At 37.7% G+C, this 14,576-nt stretch overlaps 2 protein-coding genes across 6 annotated transcripts; both read left to right on the top strand.

Moving 5' to 3' along the window:
- Positions 1 to 1,105: 1,105 nt before the first annotated feature.
- On the top strand, positions 1,106 to 4,680 carry LOC140005084 (zinc finger BED domain-containing protein RICESLEEPER 2-like). Of its 3 annotated transcripts, XM_072045260.1 has the most exons (5): positions 1,106 to 1,547; positions 2,031 to 2,111; positions 2,238 to 4,281; positions 4,366 to 4,427; positions 4,532 to 4,680. In XM_072045260.1, exons 3-4 carry the CDS (start codon positions 2,238 to 2,240, stop codon positions 4,386 to 4,388), a joined length of 2,067 nt encoding a protein of 688 aa, XP_071901361.1. In that variant the 5' UTR covers positions 1,106 to 1,547; positions 2,031 to 2,111; the 3' UTR covers positions 4,389 to 4,427; positions 4,532 to 4,680. The 3 variants fall into 3 exon arrangements, with proteins under 3 accessions (XP_071901361.1, XP_071901360.1, XP_071901362.1); XM_072045259.1 differs by lacking the exon at positions 2,031 to 2,111; XM_072045261.1 differs by lacking the exon at positions 2,031 to 2,111 and having other exon boundaries at positions 1,106 to 1,542.
- Positions 4,681 to 9,084: 4,404 nt separating this feature from the next.
- On the top strand, positions 9,085 to 14,208 carry LOC140005085 (DEAD-box ATP-dependent RNA helicase 20-like). Of its 3 annotated transcripts, XM_072045263.1 has the most exons (11): positions 9,085 to 9,441; positions 9,538 to 9,608; positions 9,725 to 9,987; positions 10,493 to 10,672; positions 10,772 to 10,933; positions 11,082 to 11,236; positions 11,946 to 12,038; positions 12,296 to 12,381; positions 12,518 to 12,744; positions 13,499 to 13,729; positions 13,853 to 14,208. In XM_072045263.1, the coding sequence occupies exons 2-11, from the start codon at positions 9,553 to 9,555 to the stop codon at positions 13,903 to 13,905; spliced, it is 1,506 nt and encodes a 501-aa protein (XP_071901364.1). In that variant the 5' UTR covers positions 9,085 to 9,441; positions 9,538 to 9,552; the 3' UTR covers positions 13,906 to 14,208. The 3 variants fall into 3 exon arrangements, with proteins under 3 accessions (XP_071901364.1, XP_071901363.1, XP_071901365.1); XM_072045262.1 differs by having other exon boundaries at positions 9,086 to 9,608; XM_072045264.1 differs by having other exon boundaries at positions 9,088 to 9,608; positions 13,856 to 14,208.
- The last annotated feature ends 368 nt before the right edge of the window (positions 14,209 to 14,576 follow it).

Below are 14,576 nucleotides of genomic sequence, written 5' to 3' on the forward strand. Positions count from 1 at the left end.
GTTAAATGAGATCAAGGGGTGGGTGGGGGGGTTGGAATTATGGTAATTTTACTTCAAATTTTTATCATTTATTTTCTGTTTTTTCAGTGAAGGTGATTAGAAGTGATTCAAGAGAATTAGAGAGATTATCTCACCAACTACTACTTTTATCGAGGAAGTGCAATAAACAGATGTGGGCTGGAAGTGGACTAGAATTGATGATCATCACAATTTATGGGATCTAAAAATAAGAAATTCTTTTTTTTAATCAATTATCAACTGCTACACTACTTTTATTCCAATCTAATCTACCTGAAAGAGGATATGGCCAACTAAATGGGAGAACTAAAGAGAGTTACTGATTTTCATCTCTAGATAACAGTGACGTAGTGCTGCACGTGCTTTAATTTTTACTGCACATGTTTGGATTGTCGTTTTTCGTCAAAAAATTATGTCATTTTTCGTCATCACATTTTACTATTAATTTTTTTTTCTCACATACATCAAATCGCTACAATAATTTTTTCATGAAAAATGACGGAAAATGCAAGAATGCAGAATAGAACAGGATGACACCTTGGGCACACAAAGTGGGACCAAAAGACAACAAAGACAAATTTTCATAGCCACGTCGACAGTGACGAGGATGAACCAAAATTAGGACTGTCAATAGGGCCGGGCCAGCCCGAACCCGATCCGTTCGGCCCGATAAAAAGCCCGATAAGCCTACAATATCAGTGAGCCGGGCTGAGCTTGGGCCTCAAAACTAGGCTCACATTAACTATGGGCCGAACTTGGGCTTTATTAGGCTCAGGCCCGATAGGCCCGGCCCTATATATAATGTAATATAGATAATATTTATAATATTTATATTTTGATAATATAATTATATATATAGGTATTATATATAATATTTATGTTTTGATATTATATTATGTACAATTAAATTAATTAATCAATTCTATAAATATTATATAATGTTTAGTAATTAAAACTAACTATACAATTAATAAAGTCTTTTTGTTTCATTGACTAATTTGAGTAATTTCTATTCAATATTCATTCAATATTCAATAAGACTATAAGAGCCTGACTCTTCGTTGAAGAGTCTTCAGAGGCTAATAAATCATTTTGTCTGCTGTCTTTGACTCTTTGCCGCTGAAGAGCCTTTACTCTTTAGTCTTTACTCTTTACTCTTTAGTCTTCAAGAAGAGAACCAAAGGGCAAAGGCCAAATATCGGTCTTCAATCTTCACACTCACAGCTCATAGAAACAAATAGTCAAAGCTCCACAAGACCACCAGATTGACCGAAGTGATTCTTCATTCATTTTCATTTCTTCAAAGAATCAAAATCGCAAGTGAGAGTTCTCCAAAGTCCGAAGGCCGGCCGAAGCAATTTTTTGGTTACCCTTGATTTCTCTCACGACCAGCCAGTAGCCATTTGACCAAAGAACAACGATTTTCGGACTCTCCGTGCAGACCGTGCCTCCACTGACCACCTTGCGGGCTCGCACTTCGGATTCTCCAGTTGCAACTTTCAATCTTGATCTCCAAAACTAGAGGCAAGGTAACTTTTAATTTTGGTCTCCAAATTTTTTATCTCTTCGATCTAATGTGTTTTCCCCTTTTTTGTTTAGAGTTTTATTTTTATTATTTTTTATGATACTTATAAACTGCACCTTGGTTTTTATTTTTTTTTTATTTTTTGTGATTTAATTATGGATGTCAAATCTTTGGGTCATGTAATGGTCTAATATATTTTGGTTTACTATCTAGAACTGCCATTTAGCTCTAGCTTTTATGAATCCTTTAATTTGAAATGCATTACCTGAGTACCCCGGTGGTAGCATTCACTAGAATGTATGTTTAGGGAGTTTAGGTAGTTGTCTTTATATAGTTTTTATTGGTAGGTATCCAAATATGTTGTTGATATGTGGCAAACCAGTATTAAGGTTTGCCGGTTTTCATAATGAATTGGGTTGGATATCCAATTAGTTATTTTATTTTAACTTAAACTTGTTTATTGATTTTTTTTCATTTCTCAATCAAGGAAAAAATTATCCTGTCAATCTTTTGACTGCTGTGCATATTCGAACCACTTTCTTAGAAATCAAAACTGGGAAATTCTGAGGTATGAATTTGTTGTATTTGCATAGTAACATTTTTTATACAATGATCACTTTGTTATTTCTCTTATGTGTACCAGTAAATATTTTACATTTTTACCTCCTTAACAATGTCCTTTTTTTGGCATTAGATGTCAGATGCAAACAATGAAGACATTGTTATTACAATCACAGATGTTGAAGCAACAGAAACTGCAGTTGAACATGAACCTGAAGGACAAGAAACAAATAAAGGTGAAAAGAGGAAAAGAGAAGTGAAGGTCAGGTCCAAAGTTTGGGCCCATTTCACCAAGATTTCACCAAAAGAGGAGGAATGTACCTGCAATTATTGCAAGAAAGTTTTCTCCTGCCGCAGTAAAGGAGGAACGACTCATTTGCATCGACATATATTTGGGGGCATATGTGTAGCCTACAAAAGAGCCATGGGTGGACAATCGTCAAAAGGGCAAACACTTCTTAGTTTCCCCAAAGGTAATTCAGATCAAGCTAGTAACTCTGTTTGGAAATTTGATCAAGAGAGTAGTCGAAAAGATCTAACGGAGCTTATAATTAATCGAGAGCTGCCATTCAATTTCGTTGAAGATAAATCACTTCAGAAGTATGCTCTGGGTCTTAATCCGAAGGTTAAATTTGTGTCTAGAAACACAATGAAAAGTGACTGTATGAAAATATATGAATTTGAAAAAAGTAAATTGAAGGAGATCTTTTTGCAATCCAAACCAAGAGTATGTTTGACAACAGATACTTGGACATCTAAGACGGATCTTCCTTTCATGGCATTGGCTGCTCATTTCATAGATCATCATTGGAAATTGCATAAAAAAATTATCAATTTTGTCTTGGTTCCAATGAAGGCATCAGGGGAGAATCTATTTGATATAATTATCAATTGCTTGCTAGAGTGGAATATTGATAAGATATGCACCATAACTATGGATAATGCTTCAGCTAATGATGTTGTTGCTAGATGCCTGCAAGAGCATTATTCATTTAGAGGTGCATTATTGGTAAATGGCAGCAATATTCAAGTTCGTTGTTGGGGTCATGTTCTTAATTTGATTGTTCAAGAAGGATTGGATGAGATTAATGATTGTATTCATAGGGTCAGGAATGCAGTGAAATATGTTAGAGGATCTGCTAAGAGAAAACTTGAGTTTCTACACTATGCTGACCAGGAATGTATTTCTAGAGGTAAAATGTTATCTCTAGATATATGTACAAGGTGGAACTCTACATATTTAATGCTTGAATCTGCATTACATTATAGGAGAGCTTATGACCGCATGAAAACTCGTGATTTGAACTTCAAGGATCCTCCATTGGCTGATGATTGGGAAAAAGCTCGGATTGTTCATGGTTTTCTAGAAACTTTTTACACTGTTACAAAAATTTTCTCTGGCAGCAAATATTGCACAGCTAATGTGTTTCTTCGTGAAATTTACCGTGTGTTCATGTTATTAAGGGAAACTTCTATAGAGGATAGTCCACTTCTTGGAAGTATGGCAGTGAATATGTTGGTGAAATTTGAGAAATATTGGCTAGAAAAAGAGCCAAATATCTTGCTATCTGTTGCTTTTGTCTTAGATCCCAGGTTTAAAATGAGAAAATTGAAGACCATCTTTAGCAAGATTTATGAGAGCTATTTAGCACCATATATGTTAGATCGTGTTCAAAAAACACTTCAAGATCTTTTCATCGAGTATGTAAAGGCTTATGAAGTAAGTTGTCAGCAGGATATAACTTCACAAAACGAAAAAACTACAGGGACAAGCAGTAGCACTTCTTCCACAGCAAAGAAGAATTACATGGATGATTTTTATAGTCTTGACGAGGAAGAAGATAGCACTTGTAGCAAGACAGAGTTGGACTCTTATTTGGAGGAAAAGATATATCCAAGCAAGGCCGATGAAGAAGAATCATTTAATGTATTGGATTATTGGAGAACTCATGCAGCCAAATTTCCAATATTGTCCATGATGGCAAGAGACATTTTAGCTATTCCTGTTTCTTCAGTTGCATCTGAGAGTGCTTTCAGTACAGGAGGACGTGTTTTGAACAAGTTTCGTAGCTCATTGTTACCCTCCACCGTTGAAGCATTAATTTGTGCTCAAGATTGGATTAAAGATGCACCTAAGGAAATTGATTTTGAACAAGAATTTGATCCTGATTTTACTGGTTAGTAGCAATATTTAAAAATTTTCATTAATTATTTGATTTCTTGTTGATATTTAGACTAACAAATAGTGTTTATTCTACCAGCTCCTCCTCCGTCCAAGAGTTAAAATCAACTCCTCTACTGGTTTTTTTGAGAGCCAATATTGGTAATGCATATCTAAAACTCTAACTTTTTTTATTCATTGAATAAATTTTTATATTGACATAATATTGATCGATTTATTTTTGTGTTGGCATGTTTGGATTCAAGTCACAAGGCTATGAAAAAGTTCTAATATTTGAAAATATATTGGCTTATGACCATGTGTCTTATTATTATTTTTAATGTACTTTGAACGAATTAGACATAAATATTGTTGAAAAAATTCTTGGTTTATGTACTTTTTAAGAATTATTATTCGTTCATGTTTAATTTTAATATTGCAGTTTTGTGAATGTTAAATCAGTTTTACAACTTAACAATTATAGCAATTATATTAAGAAAATTGAGTAATAAGTGAGCTTGAGATAAGCCCGAATAAAGCTCACAACCCGAATATTATGTGAGCTGAACATGAGTTTCACATTTATTAACTCGAAACTCATAGCCCGAAACCCGAAGGTGTTATAAATTAAGTGAGCTGAGCTTGAGCTTATAGAAGCCCGGCTCACAAGGCCCGATTGACAGGCCTAACCAAAATGAAGCCTCAGGTCCTAAATTCCTAATAGCCAGAAGTTTCATTTTTTGGTGGATGGATTTGCCAGCGCATCGATAGCTAAGTGGATTTAGTGGGCCCCTCCTTTAATCCAAGACGACTGCTGCTCCTCTTTAAAACGTGGGTCAAATCAGACGGTTATAACGGGCCTACTAGGCCCTGCCTTCTTCTCGCTACTTGGATCACTAGTCAAAATTGATTCACCACACACACATTGGATGTGGTCTTGACACTAGTACGTTTAATGTGTCATGGAGCTTCAAGTTAGTAGACGCTCTCCCCTGCTACATTACATATAGCAACTAAAATTAACAAACACACTATTCTGATTTGAAATACTTCTTCTGTTCTTTGAAATTTAACAGAATACCATTTAGAATTGGTGGCCTCCGGCCAAAGAAAAGGCCGCGAAAGTATTAATTAAATAGTTCCTCCAACCTCAGGGCCAGGCAGAGAGGCTCATTAATCAAATCTGGTGCGTCATCCCCGTAGACGGCCGACTTTGTCTCTTTTATCCCCCCACCCCACCTCCTCTCCAGAAAAAACCCCCACGTCTTTCTGAAGACTGCCGTCTAATGTTGGCTATTAAATGCATTGCTGGTCATCATCTCTCTTGCTACACATTACCTAATCTTTGGTTAAATGGGACCGGGCCAATCCCACCTTTTTTTTTTCTCCCTCTCGTCAAGGTAACAAATTGGGCCTCTCTGCTCGCTCCGGGACCATTGGCTCAACCACCAAAAACCCACCTGCATTTTAATTTAATCTGCATTTTCCTCGTAGCCAACTTGAAATATTTGCAAGAGGGATAGACGGTCAACTAGCTGGTGAAGACGTCCGAAATGAAAAGTTCCTAATATCACAGATCATCTGCCTTTTTGATTTTCATGATAGGTAAACAAACTCCTGGACCGTTTGACTCAATTGACGCCCGGAGAGTGATTAATCACGTACCCAGAAGCACAAGTCGAATACCTTCAAGCTGTACCATTTGCTGACCAGAAAAGAAGAAACTCTTACATGACCATAAAGAGTAACAAGACATTCTTCCCCTGAAAATTTTCTTGCTGTAAAATGTAACTCCCCAGTGTTTTTTGTGTCCTGGATCGCCATTCAACATGGCCTTCTTGGCATGCTTAAAACAGTTAGCGACAAAAATGTGAATGGGAGAGGATAGACGAGCTTCAACAGATAGGGTATTATCCGCCGGCCGATGGCAGGGAAGGAAGAGGGTCCAACCAATGCACTTTGCGCCATTTTGGACCACTAAGGCGCGCCTAGTGATGCAAAAAGTACAATTAGCAACTTCCCACCACGAAGAAGGCTTTTAAACTAGTAGTAGTTAGCATTCCGTCATTATCAGTATCATTAAACACGGATATCATTGGGCCTTGTGTCTGATAATTACGTGCTGAAAGCTAGCTGGAGAGGTCAGGTCATTTGAGCTAATAGATTGAACAAACATTTTGGTTCTGAAATTTCGGTTGAAGAGATCAGGATAACACATCAGCCATCTGATTCTTATTCATCTCCTGTATTGTAGGTTACACAGCAATCATGTTTTTTGTCATTAGCTGGTGATCATCTTCTTGGCCTTCATGAATATTATTGATCAGCAATTATTTCTATGATATTGTTGTTGCGTATAGGGAAATGGATCTTATCATCTTAGTCATAAATGAAAGGCCCTTCTTTTTTTTTTTCTTCTTTTCTTGGCTTTTCCTTAATGTTTATCTGATGCACAATTGGGATAGGAGATAGGTTGTTGAGTGTGATTCCTATCTCATTTTCGTGTTGGATAAGCCTACCTAAGAATTTGAGTTGGAAATGAGGAAAGAACATTTGGTATCAAAGATTTCTTAAGAACACAAGTAGAGACATTTTTTGTTTGACGAAGTTGAGGCTGTTTACAATGGTTTGATCTTATGAACCAAAAAAAGGCTTAGTAAAAAAAATTGAAACAAAAAAGGAGAAAAGAAAAGGTATTCCACTCATTAAAAACAAAAAAAAAATGATGATGTCCCTAAATTTTTGTAGCGTGCAATGCATGCGAACTATCTTCTTTCTCCTTCGCCCACCGGCCTTGTTCTGGGACGGGTTTGACACATATCTTTCTGGGACGGGTCCTCTAATGAAGGTCCACTTCATCCCCAAGAGGATGGTGGACTGGAGAAATTGTGTGCAATTTTGTTTAAGCTGCCTGAGAAATTTTGCCTTATCTTGGGAGGGATGCCAAGGGGTGCTTGCGCTGCCTAATGCGAACCACACAATCCGTTGAGAATCTTCGTGGACGGTATAATGCGAAAAGCCTTTCCCTGCGTATTTCTATTTTCGAGTCTTCATTAGGTTTCAACATCAATCTCTGTCGAACCCATAGCTATATATTTCATGTCATCTTCACATATAATAATAGAGCTACTACTAGCTATTTTTCATTTTCATAGATCTTGGTTTCAGCCATGACCGTTGCGCCTCGTCCATCCAAACCAAGCCCTGAGTTTTGGCCAACTTTGTCGATAATTGTTTCGCAGGGGGTGAAACTGTGTGGATAGATGAGGCTGTAAATCTAGGTGAAATTATCTAGTCGGCCACTCTTTTAACCCTAATTAGTTGTTGTCGATGTATATATAACACCAGAACGAAGTAAGATTATCAATTTTGTTAGAACTGGAATAACAGAATTTAAAAATAATTTACCTTTGAATTTTTTTGGATTTGGAGTAGGTGCAGTTGACATTAGATACGATTATTGTATTTTTTTTTTTTTCATAATTCGATTGGTACGCTTAAGTAAAACATCTTTTGTTATATTTCATACGTGCACCATTCCTAGATTTCTTTCCTTTGTCAACGATTGCAGTAAATGGATCAAGTTTGGTCGCAGGCCATATCCTGAGTTTTGGAATGCATATAAAGGCACGACGACATGCGTGGATTTATTAAGTCATTTTATCTTTTTTTTTCGGAGAGGACAAGAGTTGTATAATCTAATTTATTCTACGTTCAGGGGAAGGGAGCGGACCTAAGGAGACCCAGAGATAACTCGAAGGGGACTGAACCACCACCGAACCAAACGAATGCACAACACATCTGTCTGAATTTTTTTTTTAAGCAAACCATTCATTAAATGTGGCATTTATTAAGCCATTCTATCGATTCAGAAAATATGCGAATTTCCTCTGTGTTGTGTCCCTTAACATGGGTCGCACTAGAGATTAAGCAGAGGCTATTGTCTTTGGTCAATTCTCAATTTCAATTGGCGACGTCAGAGCCCACTTACTTTTCATAGTTTGGGTCGAGCATACTTAACCCGGACTTCTCAGATACAATCTAAATCTGGTATGATACTTATGCTGGTCCGAGCCCACGACCCGATGGACGAAGAGTCCAACAGGAAAGGCCTAAAGAATGTAGTAGTTATGACAATTGGCCATTTACAAATAACTCTTGAAACATTCCCGCAAATACGTTTCCATACATTTGATCATTATACCATTAACAACCAGTGCTTGGGTTTCCGGCTGAGTTGTCCATTTGCCTCCGGACTTTCAATACATTTTTCTTCCAAAAAAGAAAGAAGAAAGTAACCCAAACTTTTCTTCATGCATCTTACCTGCCAGAAGCGTTCGCAAAGTCCTTCAATGCCCTTCCCCTGCAAATATGAAGCAAAGGAACAATGGCACGTTTCGTGTTGGATTTCTGAATTTAAACTCACACTATGGTAGATCCATTTATTAATTTCTTACGGACTCAAGACTGTTAGTGAAGTAGCAAGTACTGCTACTTTGGGTGATGACGAGTGTTCCACTATTCGTGCATGTACGAACACGGAATAGGATTCCTAAGGACCGCCAGCGCTGAGCTTTTGATCTGTTGATCCCGACTAAGATTTTAAAATTTCGATTATACACTAAAAGTCAAAGGCTCGAATCCCGTTTCTCATCAATTACTATTTATAATTTTCTCCTTTTCCTTAAAATTTTGATTATACACTAAAAGTCAAAGGCTCGAATCTTGCTTCTCGTCGATTACTATTTGTGACTTTCTCCTTTCCTGGATTAGAATACAGTAAGTTAAATATAAATGTCATCGTTGTTGTTGGAAGAACAAGAAAAAAAGAAAAAAGAGTAGACTGGCGTGATTGGAGGAGAAGATCTCAGGTGCCTCAGCGCACAAGTGACAGGTTGAACTTTGAAGGCATGGTTTTGCCATTTACTTTAACAGATAGCGCTTTTTAACGACTTACTCGACAGAACCACGCTTAATAAAGAAAGATTGCTAAAGTTTCCGAGAACCCGATATCTCGCACCGAGGGTGTCACGACTTCCAGTTGCGGGGGGTGAGCCTTCTTGGTGCCCAAGAACGTCGCCGACTAGCACATAAACCGACCACGACCACGACCACGATTTTAGCTACAACCACCCTTCCGCTACACCAATTCTCCTCCAATATCCAAAGTTGAAAGGTTGCCCCTCTATTTTTCTGTTTTAGATTCTCCTCTTAATCCTACAAATTAACCTTCATTTTCCTCTTAATTGAACCACACCCGCACCGGTTCCAGAGAGTCACCAGCAGCATGAGCCGCTACGATAGCCGCTACGCCGACCCCGGCTCATACCGAGACCGCCGGAGGTAAAACCCTAATATTTCCTGTCGCTCTGATTTTGAGCTCGCCTAGGGTTTATGCTTAATAGTGAACTAGTTTACAGACGATTTCAAGACGAAATTAATTTTGTGGGTTTTAATAGTGATTCAGGTTTCGGAGGGAGCTCGAACTACCGGTCGACGACGACCACAACGAGTAGGAGACACAATGATGTTGCGGATTCGCCGCGAAAATCGGAGTTGGACGGGTTGACTCCGTTCGAGAAGAATTTCTACGTGGAGGCGCCATCTGTCGCCGCAATGTCGGAGGGTGAGGTGGAGGAGTACAGAAGGCGGCGGGAAATAACTGTTGAAGGCCGGGATGTCCCCTACCCGGTTAAGAGTTTCCAAGACGTAGGTTTTCCAGGTATGTCCACAAGGAACACCTCCATCAATCTGTTGCTAATGTTGAAAATTTGGTGATGATAATCGGACATCAATGTACTTGTCTTAGCTAATTTGTTCAAATCTGTTGAGACTATTATCGACGATGCATATTGCGAGAAATTTACAGTTCCTTTCAAGTTAACTTGGGCAATTGAATATAGTGTTATCTTTTGCTTCTTATGTCAGCCTAGTCAAATTTATTACTTCTTCTGAAGTCATAGGTGCTCTAGTCTTGGTTCACTTGTTCACAACTTTCGGTATTTGGTATATGACTTATTGTGCTTCAGAATCTGAGAGATAGAATTACTAGGTCTTGCTTTTTTACGTTGTTGTGGACTGCTTTCTGAGAGGCCCTGCCTCTCTGTTTTTCCTGGCAGTTAGTGTCATTTCTAAGGCAGCTGCTCCTTTTAGTTTCATAACATGTTAATCTTCTATTTATGTTTTTTGAAAACCTGAAAACTTTCATCTAAAATTCATGGTTTCAGATTATGTCATGCAAGAGATTGAAAGAGCTGGCTTTTCTGAACCTACACCTATTCAAGCTCAGGGATGGCCTATGGCTTTGAGGGGCCGTGATCTCATAGGTATTGCAGAAACTGGATCAGGGAAGACATTAGCGTATCTATTGCCTGCAATTGTGCATGTTAATGCTCAGCCGTTTTTAGGTATACCTTGCTCAGTAATGTCTCCATTGTAGCTTAGGCAGTCTTATATTTTCTGGTTTTGATCTGATCACATGATTCTTGATGCATCTTCATCTTTAGCACCTGGAGATGGTCCAATTGTTTTAGTTTTAGCTCCAACTCGTGAACTTGCTGTTCAGATTCAACAAGAAGCTACTAAATTTGGTGCTTCATCAAGGATTAAGAATACCTGCATTTATGGTGGGGTTCCTAAGGGACCTCAAGTTCGTGATCTTCAGAAAGGTAGGTGGAGTTAGCTCAACGTGACTTTACTACTGTATCGTGATGTTCAAGGATCGGGTATCTCCTACAGCTTCTTTTCCTTCCTAATTTTCTGGGCAATAGTGTAATATTGTATCATTTCACTGATGATCATAGCCATGCCCTGTAGGTGTTGAAATTGTTATTGCTACACCTGGACGGTTGATTGATATGCTGGAATCTCATCATACAAACCTGCGAAGGGTTACATATCTTGTGTTGGATGAGGCAGATCGGATGCTAGATATGGGCTTTGAACCTCAGATTCGAAAAATTGTTTCTCAGGTTCTTTTCTAGAGACTGTACTTGAGTTTTCAGGCCATATTACTTTCAACTATTGATGCATAATTATTGTTGATTTTGGCCTTGCCTTTTTGTTCTTTTAAATTCTTATTGGAGGTGGTTTAGGAGTAAGGGGAGATTATGATTATTTTGTTGATGATTTTTCCTTCCAAAATGTTGTCTTGTCTGCCATCTTTTTGACTGTTCAACCTATACCATGGATTAAGTTTATTTTGGGGATATCAATGCTAGCATAAGTATTTATCCTGAAGTTTTGACGTCCTTAGTTGCATATGCATCTTCTTGCTATTGTAGTTGGAATAGTCTTCTAGGTTCACATAGTGGCGCATAATGCCTAAAAATTTTTCACCATTTTCACATCATACATTCTTGTTTTCCTTTTTATAAATGTTTTAGAAGAAAAGGTTATTAGAGCTTTTTTAAGTTATACGGATTCTTCTTATCAAGGTTATTGGTGGTATAGGTGAGACAAAAAATGCATACCAGCTTTCATCTGTATGCCTGTTCCTGGTATGAATTCAAGAATTACAGAACACATTTAAGAAATTTCAGTACATAGTATGTTGTTTAATCACCTAGATACAAAGGTTATTGAGTAGTCATCCAAATGAATTATGTTTGATAGGCATTCTTAAAGAAATTCATTTACATTTCCCTTAATAACTGAATGTTTTGTTTTTGCCTTTTGCAGATTCGTCCAGACCGTCAGACTCTTTACTGGAGTGCTACATGGCCCAAGGAAGTTGAGCAACTTGCAAGGCAATTTCTTTTCAATGCATACAAAGTAAGAATCACGAGATAAATATGTTGGTTACCTGTTAACAAAATTAATTGTCATTCTGAGTGATTTGCTCTTGTGCATTTTAGATTTTTGCATTGCATAGAGACTGCTGTTTGACCTAATGTGCCTACATTGACTTTGATTGAGTTCCCTTGCTTTGTTGACTATGTGTAGTTTTACTTGTTAAAACAATTTTCAGTGTGGCTTGCTATCATATGCAATGGACCCATTTTACGAGTCTGTACATTTTCTCATGTCAGGTGATCATAGGTTCAGCAGATTTGAAGGCTAACCATGCAATTCGTCAGAATGTGGACATCGTCTCTGAGAGTCAGAAATACAATAAGTAGGCTTATGTTCTTGCTTGAACCCCCCTCTCCCCGGCGGCCCAATCCCCCAACCAGCTTTACATATTGCGAGTTTCTCCATGCTAAAGTTTTTACCTCATTAATTATGTTTTGTTTCAAATTGAACATGTTCAGATTAGTGAAGTTGCTAGAGGACATTATGGATGGTAGCCGAATATTGATATTCATGGACACTAAAAAGGGGTGTGATCAAATCACTCGACAACTTAGAATGGATGGTTGGCCTGCACTATCTATTCATGGAGATAAGAGTCAAGCAGAAAGAGATTGGGTTCTCTCTGAATTCAAAGCTGGCAAGAATCCGATAATGACGGCAACTGATGTTGCTGCTCGAGGTCTAGGTATGCCTAGTGTCTGATTAAGCCTGGCTCTATATTGTCCCTTGCACTGCTGTATTTTGATTTTACAATTTTATGCATGCTTAAAAGATATTTTGGTGTATATGGGTTCAAAACACACTATTGAGATAAGAAATTTCGTTCATCTTGTCTCAGTGATATAACTAGCAATACAAAGTCCTAGGAGAGTTGTCTATGATACTTCGCTTGTTTATGCTTTAAAACTCTGAATTTATGAGAATCTCTCTGCAATTGAATCTCTCTCTCTCTCTCTCTCTTTCCATGTGTATATTCACATGCGGGCTTAATGGAACACATTAAGCTCAACTCAAGCAAGTTCAGTTGATACGTAATGGATGGAGGTCAGATGGATCTGCTTTGCCAGTGTCTAACTGCTCAAGGCAAACCGAGCTGATTCCACCATGAATCCATAAATATTTCTCCTTCTAAGGCATATTTTTCTGGTTCTCTGCGAGCCATTAATTTAACTCGCTAGGTTATTTGTTGCTTTTCTTCTTGTTAACTATTCTGAAATATGCTAGTCTTAAAATTGCATGTTTTGCTTAAAATTCTCTGTATTTTACTTTTGGCTGTCATTGGACTTTGATGTCTTTAATGCCTCCTATGGTTAAATCAATTACCTGTTGATACTTGTGTTGAGATACCATAGATGCTTAAATAGCATGCAGGATTGCTATTGTGAATAGGGTTCTTTTTCCTGCTTATTTTATAGCGAATTTCTTTGAATTGGTTGCAGACGTGAAGGATGTCAAGTATGTTATCAATTATGACTTTCCTGGATCTCTCGAAGATTATGTCCACCGCATTGGACGAACTGGAAGGGCTGGTGCCAAAGGGACGGCATATACATTCTTCACAGTTGCCAATGCGAGATTTGCAAAGGACCTCATCAACATCCTTCAGGAGGCTGGACAGAAAGTTAGTCCTGAGCTGGCATCTATGGGACGTGGTGCACCTCCTCCTCCAGGTTAGTCCTGTTTGTTTGTATGTTTGCCAGAGTATGCATGTGTTCTTGTTAGCTGGTCCTGTTTTTTCTTTTTTGTGGAGCCACATGTTTAACTGATTGACATTTTGATATCCTTGTGATTAGCAGCCCATGGGAGTTTTCGAGATCGGGGGAGGGGAGGTCGGCCTTGGAGCTGAGGATGGTGGGATCACTTTCAACAGAGAGCAGTGAAAGCGCACACAATTATTTAGAATCTCATCTGTTCAAAAACTGATGAGCTGGTTTTTCCTGTATGTAATATTTGTCAGACAGGTTGTAAGAAATAATTTAGATTATGGTTGGTGTTGGGGCATCATGTAGGATTGATCGTAGCCATGTAGAAATAGAGAATTACTTCGTCACAGTTTTTTTTTTTTTTTTTTTTTTAATTGGTGGTAAGATGTTTCAGTTTCGTACCTTCCGTACAAGATTTTCGTGTGGTAGGCCGCTGATTTTTTCTATCCTCTCACCATTACTGATTTTAAAGTAGAATGAATTTGGATAGGAATTATTTACTTACATTATAAATATATATATATATATATATATATATCAGTACATTTTTTTAAATCTTTTTAATCATTTATTATCTTACATACATTATATTGCAAAAAATAATATAGTAATTGTTTTAAATAATCTCCTATCTAATCTTATAACATTTCTCTGGTACGGGGAGTCCAAAAAAGAAAAGAAACTACTTAGATCTCTTGATTATTGGGAGTTATTTTTATTTTTGTTTTGGTGGCAAGTTTTGTGGTTAAACTTCTATTAAAGTCCTAACTCAGTGCCCTAAATCTAGTCCTCTACTTTACTCCATTTTTTAGAA

This window comes from Coffea arabica, chromosome 4c (genome assembly GCF_036785885.1).
Source record: "Coffea arabica cultivar ET-39 chromosome 4c, Coffea Arabica ET-39 HiFi, whole genome shotgun sequence".
Lineage (NCBI taxonomy): Eukaryota > Viridiplantae > Streptophyta > Magnoliopsida > Gentianales > Rubiaceae > Coffea > Coffea arabica.

Coding starts and splice junctions, on each gene's coding strand:
- LOC140005084 (XM_072045260.1), top strand. CDS start 2,238: ATGTCAGATGCAAACAATGAAGACATTGTTATTACAATCACAGATGTT. Junction 4,282..4,365: donor ATTTGATCCTGATTTTACTG/GTTAGTAGCAAT, acceptor TTATTCTACCAG/CTCCTCCTCCGTCCAAGAGT.
- LOC140005085 (XM_072045263.1), top strand. CDS start 9,553: ATGAGCCGCTACGATAGCCGCTACGCCGACCCCGGCTCATACCGAGAC. Junction 9,609..9,724: donor TCATACCGAGACCGCCGGAG/GTAAAACCCTAA, acceptor GGGTTTTAATAG/TGATTCAGGTTTCGGAGGGA. Junction 12,745..13,498: donor TGTTGCTGCTCGAGGTCTAG/GTATGCCTAGTG, acceptor AATTGGTTGCAG/ACGTGAAGGATGTCAAGTAT.